Source organism: Lolium rigidum, chromosome 7 (assembly GCF_022539505.1).
Source record: "Lolium rigidum isolate FL_2022 chromosome 7, APGP_CSIRO_Lrig_0.1, whole genome shotgun sequence".
NCBI lineage: Eukaryota > Viridiplantae > Streptophyta > Magnoliopsida > Poales > Poaceae > Lolium > Lolium rigidum.
In genome coordinates, this window is record NC_061514.1 from 321,976,844 (window position 1) to 321,988,398 (window position 11,555).

Below are 11,555 nucleotides of genomic sequence, written 5' to 3' on the forward strand. Positions count from 1 at the left end.
ACTATTAGTGGGATGGGGGATAAATGATTGGATAAGGGAATAGGTGATGTGGATAGCTTGCATGTTGAGATAGACAAATATTAATTCACTTAGTGAGGTTTTATTTTATAAGAAGTATATATATCATGCCATGTTATCAATTTGCCTAGTTGGCAATGCATGCAACTCTATGTTACTACCTTAGTTACTTCCACTATGAGTAGTCTTTAGGAAAGTTATAGCACCATCAACTCTTATTTAATAGGGAGTAGTAAAAGAAAGAAGAGATATGCTACGTCATGTTTCAGGTGAACAATCATTGATATAAACACAGTCCAAAATACTACAATTCTACACATGAAGATGGATTTAAGTTACTCCATCATCTCACACTGAATATTTGTCCCTGATCTCTCTCCCGGACCAATCAACCCCAAATAATCAAACTAACAATAATAAATACTGCCAGCTTGGCTGGCACACTTGCCTCTCACTCACAAACTAGCTTCACTGTTCAAAGATGCAGGAACTGCATGTAGTGGTCGAAGATGTAGTCGACGATGACCTTGTACGCCCGCTGTGTGGGGTGGTAGCTGTCGAAGAAGACGTGCTGAGACACATCGTCGCACACGGGCGCGAACCTCGCGTCGCACAGCACCGCCACCTCCACCGTCCCGGTGCTGCAGCAGCCGCGCGTCGTCTCCGTGAACCCGTACCGCTCCCCGTGGTCCACCAGGTCCTGGATCACGGTGTAGATGTCGATGTAGACGAGGGTGGGGAACGCGGCCGTGTCCTTTCCCAGCTCGCCGATCAGCTCCTGGACCTTGGTGTTGTAGAGCTGTGCGGCGGCATTGCGCTCCGGCACGCAGCTCCGGTGAGGACCGCCGCCGAGGGTCCGCTGCGACGGCACGCAGCCGATTGGGGGAAGCCCGACGAAGCCGATCCGCTTGGCGCCGCGCGCGCTGACGTTGCGGAGGAAGGACTCGACGCCGACAAGGAGGAGGTCCACGTAGGCGGGGATGTCGTACTCGGCGCTCCTCAACGGGGTGGTGTAGTAGGTGTTGGCGATGTCGTCCGTGCCGGCGCACACGACGAACAGAGCGCCGTCGATGATCCGCTTCGTCTCCTCCTCGCCGGCGATGCCCACTAGCTTGCTCCGGTACTCGTCGTAGTACGCCAGCTGCTGCTCCAAAGAGATAACGCCCTGGAATCCAAGAGCAATATGCATGATCAGTTGATCAATGATCACTAGCTCAAGGGAAGCTTAATTGCGGTGCTTGTAGTTGTAGTTAGGCATGTAGTTACCACGATGACAGGGGTGAGAGGATCGAATCCGGTGGCACCAGACGCGAAGCTGACGCCGGTGAGGAGGTCCTCCGGCGTGTGCTGCACGCCGAGGTATGGAGGCAGTAGCTGCTTCACGTTAAGGCCTTGTGCTGAAATGGAATCCACGAGTTGCAATGCACGTTATTTCAATCCAAAGAATATATTTTTATGATGGCTCTAATAATATCTACTTTAGAGAAGTATCTCAAAAAAATATTAATTAGAGATGCTGATATTTAAACTTCATAAAATTTGATTTTTGCAGTGCTTTGAGAAACAGGGGTTCACCAATTTACCGCACCTTTCTTTGCAATTTAACAATTTTTTAAACTTTTATTTGCAGTTCAAAAAAATATGGCAATTGGTGAAACTTAGACGTTTTTAATTAGAACAAAATTTACAGGAGTTTTTTTTTTGTAAAGCAGGGCGTCATAGTACGGGTCAGGGCAGCAATATATACATATACATGTGTTAACCAATTCCACTATGCGTGTGTGACTTGCATGGCACATGAAGACATAAAACTTACCTGATCGATATCCACATGAACAGAGCATGTGCATGTACACTAAAGTATACTCGCGAGCATGTACCTACAAAATCCCATTAATTATGTATTTTCTCGAACTTATGACTATGCTTTTCAGTTTCCAGCCCGTCAAAAAGCAAAAGGTGTGACTAATTCACAAAATGGCGTGACTAATTCTCAGTCGGTCAAGTGATATCATTTCACACTTGCGATAAAAAAAAAACTCAATTGCAACCTTGCAACCGAAAAAATCATAGTTGCAACTCGACTTGTAACTGAAAATTTCTATTTGTAACCCATTTGCAACTCAAAAAAACAACCCAACTTGTACCTAAAATTTTTAGTTGCGACTCCACTTATAACTCGTATGACGCACAAATTGTGATGCAAATATATCGGTTTTAGACATGATTGAGCATTAAGTCAGCAAATTTGGAAACAAAAACCACCTCTCTCTAAACTCCATTGGAAAAGTTTCAAATGACAACTCAATCCACAAATCCCAAAAGGCGAAATAAAAGTATGATCATAGGAAGCATGTTATTGAAAGAAAAAAGAACTTCCTTGGACCCTAAATATCAATCGCAGGTTCAATAAATCTAGAATTTTTTTATGAAGGTTCAGAGCTAGTACACTACACGACGTAATGTCAATTGCATACCGATGAAGTCGGTGGGTATGAGCCCGTTGGAGAAGCGCCCGGTGGCCACATGGCCGACAAAGTCCTTGCCGTAGGGCGCGTGGTTCGCCTTGACCACGGTGTGGAGGTCGTTGTTGTTGCCGGGGTCCATGATGGAGTCGCCGAAGACGATCACCGCCGTCACCTTCTTCCCTGGGGTTCCGCACCAAACCGGGGTCGCCGCCATCGCCAAGGTTGCTACCACCGCCGCTGCAACCACCGGCCACTGGCCGGCCGTCGTGGTCCTCCTCGTCATGGATGTGTGCATGTTTGTGGATGGTTAGCTTTGCATCTGCTGCTTCGTAGCTTGCTAGCTATCTCCATTTATGGAGCTTCATGGAGACAACCTTGTTGTTTGCCAGAGCCATATCACTAAATGTCATGCATGTTCACTGGTGAGATGATATGTTACTTTAAGGCATGGTGCACGATGGAGAAGCTGGTTGATGCATGGTCAATCAATGGTACGGGCAGGATGACTCCAGACCAGTATATCAGTGTACTGGCTAGCAGGTGCAAACTGCAGAGTGTTGGGGTAGAGGCGTTCTTCGTACGATGTCGGTCGGTCCAACCGTTTGCTAGCTAGCTGCTGCATGCATGTGCTTCCATTTTGCTCAGAAAATATAAGAAATTTCCCAATCGCTGGTCGATGTACGTGGCCAGGGCTCATCCATCAGGACCGGGAAAGACGAACTGCAAAATAGAAGTATGCTTCTCCCGCCGAAAAATCATGGCCATGGCTCGCGAACTACTTTTGTGGGCACTAATTTATGACCATTTCATACGAGATCATGTGCCTGACAAGAACATATAAATTAACACATCACTTTCTGTCTAGTCATGCGTGATCCAGTGAATGGCAAAAACATATGAATCTACTATTGCTCAGTTGACTGATCTATCCTAAGTCTCAGTCCACAGCGTCCATCGTACGATCCTCGCCGTATTTCGTGTACCCACTTGCGTTTTTTTTGGTGAATTACCTCTGTGGCACATGTTACCGACCATGAACACTAATTTTTAGCAAGGTTTAAAATAGCGTGTTAAATAAAATAGCGGCTGCCTCCTTCAAATGCTACGAACGCTAATAGCGTGCTATATTTCAAATAGCATTTTGAAAAAAAAAACCCTGAGATATAGCCTAAAAATAAAAGATTTTAGAAAAAATAATGGACATATGGTCCAAAAGCGACTACACCATACATACATAACCACATATAAAAATAGTACTCCAGATTTTTAGAAGGCATACATCAACATTCCACAAGGCAACAACATAATATAAATTATCTATTAAAAATTATTACCATTAGCGATATTATCTTATGATTTAGGAAATAAAACCAACAGATTACAATTCATCACTATGAAAAAGTGAAAGCAACTTCTTTATTTTAATAGGAAAACTCGGGCGCTTGGGCCAATAGGCTGGAAAAAAATATTGCCCTAACGCTATGAAGGTTTAGCGCAATATAGCATGTTATTTCTCAAATAGCGTCATAGCGAGCAAAATTGAATTTTTTTAGCGTGGACGCTCTAAATATGCTATAGTGTGCAATTAGCGAAGAAATAACATGCTATTTTAAACCTTGATTTTTAGAGATATATTTAGTATATGTATATTTTGTATTCTAGGGTTTGTAATCTAAACCTATCTTATCTCTAGGAGAGCCTATTTGGCTTTCAAGACTTGTATCTTAATGTACACTCCCCAAGATTCAATATAACATCCACCATATTACCGTCAATCTCTCCTCTCTCTATCACTCTACACTAATATTTACATGTATATTAGCAAATTACTAGCATCCTAAAAGTGTAAATTACATGTATATACATTGTTAACATATTTATGCATGTATACTTATTGTGAATTACGTGTGATATATCATAAATTACATGTAAAAAAGGACTTTGATTAAATGGGAAACAATCAAATGTTCACGTGCCATCTTTTGACTGGAAGAAAAAACGACTTACTGAAAAACAGTGGTGCGCTAATGTGCAAATATTCACTTCCAAAAAGTTCTTTTACTAGTTAATTGGTTATGTGTTAGTTGCACTTTTCATGTTCTCAAATGCTTTTTCCGCAGCACTAGCCATTTTTGTAAAGTGCAACTGGCATATTTTACGTTCTATATGTATCATTTTCTTTTAATTATGTGCTAGTTTCACTTTTTTCTAGGAATGTTCAACTTCCCATTTCGGTAAAGAACAACCAATGTATTTCACTTTTTACAAGCCACGCCTCCTCGGTCGGGAAATGTAGATGGTAAAGATGAGAGAATTTATAGGTTAGAATGACTATGATGAAAAGGGTGAAGGTGGTGACGCCTAGTGGGACCAACGGGGCATGGCATCAGCCTTGTCCCGCAGCCAAATGGCAATTGGGCTACCCCTAGCCGCCCACCCGCCTCCTCTCGCCTTAGAGTTCGTTTCACATAAGATCGAAACAGGATCAAACGTCATGCACATCTTTACATATGAGGGCTAGGTGCCAAGAAAGGTACAAGTCACCTATGATTCCATCATGGTTAAACCCCATTGATCGGTGCCGACGGTGGCGGATAGCAGGATACAGAGGTTTACGATAGCGGCAACTCGACAATGGGTGGTACGCAGCATTGGCCAGGTTGAGGTGAAGGATCCGTGAGCAGCAAGAGTTACTAGACGCCGAAGCGTCTTTGTCGTCGCCGCGATTGATGAGAAATTTGTATCGGCCAATCATCTGGTTAGTTAGTTGGGACTGACATTGCACCACATATATAAATAAAACAAAAAAAAAGTAAAAAAAGGAGGAAAATATGTAGATCGGATTGTCCCATGTGGCCGGGGCCCACTGCTGATCGATGTGGACTCTGTTTGAACCAAGTGTGGACTTCAATCGACTAGGGGCAGCCAGGCCACGATCTCTGAATTATGTTTGTTATCAGAAACACAACATGGTGTTGTGCTAGCTAGCTAGCTTCATATCATCAGTCGATCGTTCCACCGTATGGCAATGCACCGTGCGCGGTTGTCGAGGTCGATCTTTGCCCCGGCCAGAAGTCGCTGCAACCACCAACAACATCAACCGCAGGTACCCGTCTGTCCACCTCCTTAACGGCTATGTCTCATGACTTTATATGTGTATCACCGGTGGTGGATCACTGTGATTCTGTACTGAAAATGTTATGACGATAACGAGAACCATCAATATATGGATTTTGAACAATAGAGATTATAATAGAAATTATATTGTATATATGCATCAACATGTACCATTATGTAATATGTTGGACCAAGCACGATGAAAGAGGTCACTTCGATCTCGATATTCATAACGATGATATGATGGTTTGATGTATGTGCGCATCAACGTGTTTCAAATGGCGAGCCCTGGGCGTGGTAGCGCGGCAGGAGAATGCCCCAAAACGCTGCCGCGACAGAACCAGCAACCACACCCAGGCTCACCACGTGGTCACCCTTTAGCACCGGTTCGTGTTATGAACCGGTGCTAAAGGTACTCTCGCCCGGTCTCTCGGTCGCCGCCATGTGGTACGCCTTTAGCACCGGTTGTACCTTTAGTGTCGATTGCGTTGCACCGGTTGCACAACCGGTGCAAAAGGCAGTTATGAACCGGTGCTAAAGGCCTGGTTTCCACGTGCCACCAGCCGGTCTATTTCATCCGTGGCATGCAACACGACTTCCTACAAGTAGATGACAGTCGCCAACTCGCCTGAGACGCTCGAGGTCCACGAAGAAGCTGTTGTTGACAACGAACTCAGGGGCCGATGCTGTTGGCCGCGTGGGTAAACCTGAAATTCAAAGCCAGCTAGAACGTGTAGAATCGCCGCTCGGGTCGTCCCCTCCAGGGCGACCCGGGGCGGAACCCTAATCCTCCGCCGCCTTCCCCACCCCCTCCTCCCTCCTCTCCGTCCCCTGAGGCTGCCGCCGACGAAGCCTGGCGCGGCCGATGATGGGGGCGGCGGGGGTCCGCGCGTGGTCCCCTGGTGCGGTGGTAGGAGGCACGGCTCCACGCCGGGGGGATGGTCCCGATACCTGCCGGTCGGTGGCGGTGCAGCCTCTCATCTAGTCTTCGCCACGGCTTCGCCGGGCGGGCGGTGATGGGGGCGGCGGCGCAGCTCTGGAGCCATGGCGGCGCGGCCCTCTCCTCCATTCCTCGCCGCGGCCTCGCCGGGCGGGCGGTGATGGGGGCGGCGGCGCGGCCCTGGATCCTGGCGGTGTGGTCCTCTCCTCCTTCCTCGCCTCTGCACCGTCGGGCGGGTGGGGATGGGGGGCGGATCTCCTGCTGCTCCTCCTCAAGGCCTTGGACCACGGCACCAAGGGGGGCGGCCCTGGATGGAGATGGCGGTGACGGCGTCGACCTGGTGGCAGGTGGCGGGCGTCAGGTGCCGCTGACCGTGGCACCGCGGTGGTGGTCTTCTCTCTCGCAGGAGGAGATCGGCTAGTTGTGTGGCTAGCCGTGGCGGATCTTGCGATCTATCGCCTAGCTCCCGATGGCGAGGCGCAGCTGCCGGTGAAAGCCGGTCTGAACTTCGGTCATGGTGGATGATGGCGGCGCAATTCGTCGTTACCTTGTTGAAGGCATTGTCTCTGCAGTCTGCGTTCTTCGCCTGGGCTGCTCCAGGGGAAACCCTAGACCCGGGTCTCCCGGATCGGACGATGGCGGCGCGCAACGCCGTTCTCCCTGTTGGGGGTATCGTTTTTGGAGCAGACAACGGATGGCGGTGGTACTGATGACCCACAAGTATAGGGGGTGTATCGTAGTATCTTCGATAAGTAAGAATGTCGATCCCAACGAGGAGCAGAAGGTGTTGACAGGCAGTTTTGATGAAGGATTCACTGTAAATGCTCACAGACAAGTATTCGGGGGTTTTGATGTAACAGATGAATAAAGTACAAGTAAGTAAAATGCGAGGGAAATAATTGCAGCGAGTGGCCCAATCCTTTTTAGCACAAAGGACAAGCCGGTTTGTTTACTTATAATGACCAAACGTTCTCGAGGACACATGGGATTTTAGTCTAGTGCTTTCGCTACATACGACTGATTAATCTTCATTGTTTTGATAAGTGTTGTGTGGGTGAACCTATGCTAATGTACCGCCCTTCCTAGGACTAATACATACTTGTGATTATACCCCTTGCAAGCATCCGCAACTACAAGAAAGTAATTAAGATAAATCTAACCACAGCCTTAAACTACGAGATCCTGCGATCCCTCCCTGCATCGATATACCAACGGGGTTTAGGTTTCTGTCACTCCGGCAACCTCGCAATTGGCAAACGAGTACAAGATGCACTCCCTAGGCCCATAAATGGTGAAGTGTCGTGTAGTCGACGTTCACACGACACCACTAGAAGAATAACACCACAACTTAAATATCATAACATTGAATATTACTCAACCATAATTCACTACTAGCATTTAGACTTCACCCATGTCCTCAAGAACTAAACGAACTACTCACGAGACATCATATGGAACATGATCGGAGGTGATATGATGATGAATAACAATCTGAACATAGACCTTGGTTCAATGGTTTCACTCAATAGCATCAACAACAAGTAGAAATCAGTATCGGGAGAGTTTCCCCTATCAAACAATCAAGATCAAACCCAAATTGCTACAGCGGTGACGGTGTCTAGCGGTGGAGATGGCGGTGATGATGGTGGAGATGATGATGATGGTGATGGAGATGATGTCCAGCTCGATGGCGGTGACGATGGCGTCGATTTCCCCCTCCGGGAGGGAATTTCCCGGCGGATTCCTGCCCGCCGGAGAGCTCTTTCTCTCTCGGTGTTCTCCGCCCCGCGAGGCGACCGTAACCCTTCGCGAGGATTCCTCTCGTGGCTTAGGTCTTCGGGACGAAGGGTTTCGCGAAGAAAAGGAGGCGAAAGAGGCCGAGGGGGCTCCACACCACATGGTGGCGCGGCCGGAGCCATGGGCCGCGCCACCCTATGGTGTGGGCCCACCCCGGGTCCAGCTGGCTCCCCCTTCTGGCTTCCTCCGTCATCTGGAAAAATAGGATTTTTGGTAAAACTTCCTTCCACAGTTGATCTTCCGAAATATTGCATCCTGACGGTGCTTTTTCCAGCAGAATCCTGGCCCCGGTGCTCAATCTCCAAATAATCATGAAACATGCAAAATAGATGAAATAACATAAGTATTGTGTCCCAATATGAAATATATCAATGAATATCAGTAAATTATGATATAAAATAGTGATGCAAATTGGACGTATCAACTCCCCCAAGCTTAGACTTCGCTTGTCCCCAAGCGAAACTGAACTCGGTAAACGGGACCGCATGTTTATGGAGTGAAGAGTCGATAAACAAAATACGGACAAGAAGCATCATATTCATTCACACAAGACATTATAGTAAACAACTTCCTCATATAACTCAACTTGAAACAAGTATAAGGTAATCACAAATAAAGGTGCATAAGAAATCATAATTGGTGATGGCAAACTTTGTTCTTGGTCAGAGAACAGTTAACAGATCATACTTATCTATTGAGCAGCGCTCTCATATTAAAGCTTATGGTAAACTTGCGTACTCAATCATATTAATCATTGATGACTTTCAAAGCTATATTCATTCGGGTAAAACTTGTACTAAACAAGAAAGAGTAAAAACATGATGAAGCAAATCACAATATAATAGTTTGATCACAACAACTCAAATGCTTGCTTGAGATGGAGGGAAATAGGTTTACTGACTCAACATAAAGTAAAAGACAGGCCCTTCGCAGAGGGAAGCAGAGATTAAATCATGTGCTAGAGCTTTTTCAGTTTTGAAATCATATAAAGAGAACAAAAGTAAAATTTTGAGAGGTGTTTGTTGTTGTCAACGACTGGTAGCGGGTACTCTAACCCCCTTGCCAAACAAACCTCCAAAGAGCGGCTCCCATGAAGGACGTTATCTCTACCAGCAAGGTAGATCATCCCTTTTCTCTTTTGTTTACACATGTATTTTAGTTTATTTAAGGATGACACTCCCCCCAACCTTTGCTTACACAAGCCATGGCTAACCGAATCCTCGGGTGCCTTCCAACAATCTCATACCATAGAGGAGTGTCTATTGCAAAATTAAGTTGCTTACTGATGAATCAGGGCAAAACATGTGAAGAGAATTATTAATGAAAGTTGATTAATTGGGGCTGGGAACCCCGTTGCCAGCTCTAATTGCAAAATTATAGGATAAGTGGATGAAGCCACTAGTCCATTAATGGAGGCCGCCTAACAAGACTGAAAGATAAAACACCACATACTTCCTCATGAGCTATAAAACATTGACACAAATAAGAAGTAATAAGTTTTGAATTGTTTAAAGGTAGCACATGAAGTATTTACTTGGAATGGCAGAAAATACCATGCACTGGGTAGATATGGTGGACACAATTGACATAGGTTTAGGTTCAGGTTTGGATGCACGAGAAGTATTCCCTCTCAGTACAGGTCTTTGGTAGCAAGGTTAATTAGCAAGCATAAGAGTTGAGGGAAACAAACAAATATGCATGTGATAGAAACAATCATGCATCTTACTTGTAAGAACAAACAGTTTTAACTTTAGAATAATAGGCTAAGAACTGATAAGAAAGATAATAATATCTTCTACATGTATTTCCTCTATTCTTCTTGAACTCAAAGTGTTGTTGCTATTGACCATTGCTAAGTTTGCCAAAACCAAATAGATTAACTCAATGCTCCCAAAGTGGTACCAATACTAAAATCAAGATCAATCATATAATAGAAATTGCAAACTAGAATAAGGTGTGCAATATGTAAATGATAAGACTTCTCATTAATATTTCATAACGATAACTCACACCAAGGGATACATAGACAAACTAAAGGAGAGATACTTCCACACTGCAACCCATCTTATACGATAACTTCCCTACTCATGATATGACACTACTTGATAGTAAAAAGTAAAAAGTAGTGATAATGTGATACCGCGGCACTCCCCCAAGCTTGGAACAAACCAAGGGGATGCCAATACCGATGATGAATTACTCCTTTGGCGATGGTGGTGATGAATCCCTCATGCGCTTCTTACATATCTCCTTCAGCTTCAGCTTCTCAGCTTGGCAAATCTGCACTAGGTCTCGAAGAGATTCATTGTTATCTGAAGTCGGCGATGGTGAACCTGTGACGGGCATCAAGTAATATCCCAACAATCTACGGAGTCGGTAATTCTCCTCCTGGAGTATCTCCACTTCTCTTCTTAGAGCCCGATATTGATCGCAAAACTCATCGGTAGTCCGTAGGACTTCTTCCAGCGCAGGGAAAGAGTCGAGGCCGAGAGCAGGGGGTAAGGGTCCCTGCAAGTTATGAGAAAAAGAACGACGAATATCAACAGATCCCACCAAGACTTGCTTACTCCCCACAGCTTGTTGCTCTTGCTTTGACGACACCCTTTTCACTTCTTCCTTCGAAGGCCCTTTGCCCTTGTTGTCGGAGGCCATGGTGCTCCTAGATTGAAAACAGATCCTGGCAGAAACAGCTCGAAACAAAACACGTCGAGAAAACGATATACGGACCTCCAGGGGTCCAGGGGATTTTATAATAAAAATTTTCAGAGCAAACGGAAAGTACCAGGTCGAAACAGAGTCGGAAAGGGGCGACGAGGCGGTGCCACCATAGGTCGGCGCGGCCAGGCTGGGGCCCGCGCCGGCCTGTGGTGTCACGCCCTCGTGCGTCCTTTCCACTCCGTTTCGATCTCGTAATTTTTCTTATTTTCCAAAAACAGCAAAAATAATGTTCGGAAAGTAAATCGCGAACTTTTCATTACCAGATCTCGTTACCTATTCAAAGTCGAGTTACGCGGATCTGTCGATTTGTCCTTTGATGAAAGCTTCCGGTGTTTCCACTCGAATAATATCAACATCAATATTATAAGAATCACCCGAAATATAATGCTTGAGTCTTTGTCCATTCACCACTTGCGTAGCATTGCCTTGGAGAGAGCTAATTTTAATTGCTCCTGAACGATACACCTCCTCAACAACATATGGTCCTTCCCATTTCG

General features: G+C 45.7%; 1 protein-coding gene across 1 annotated transcript; it reads right to left on the minus strand.

The window, feature by feature from the left end:
• Positions 1-493: 493 nt before the first annotated feature.
• Positions 494-10,932, minus strand: LOC124669774 (GDSL esterase/lipase At1g20120-like; the record flags this gene model as incomplete). The annotated part of the gene is made up of 4 exons (XM_047206320.1): positions 494-1,183; positions 1,285-1,415; positions 2,496-2,658; positions 10,915-10,932. Coding segments are annotated over 4 exons (1,002 nt in total), but the record flags the coding sequence as incomplete, so codon positions are not given.
• Between the last annotated feature and the right edge of the window lie 623 nt (positions 10,933-11,555).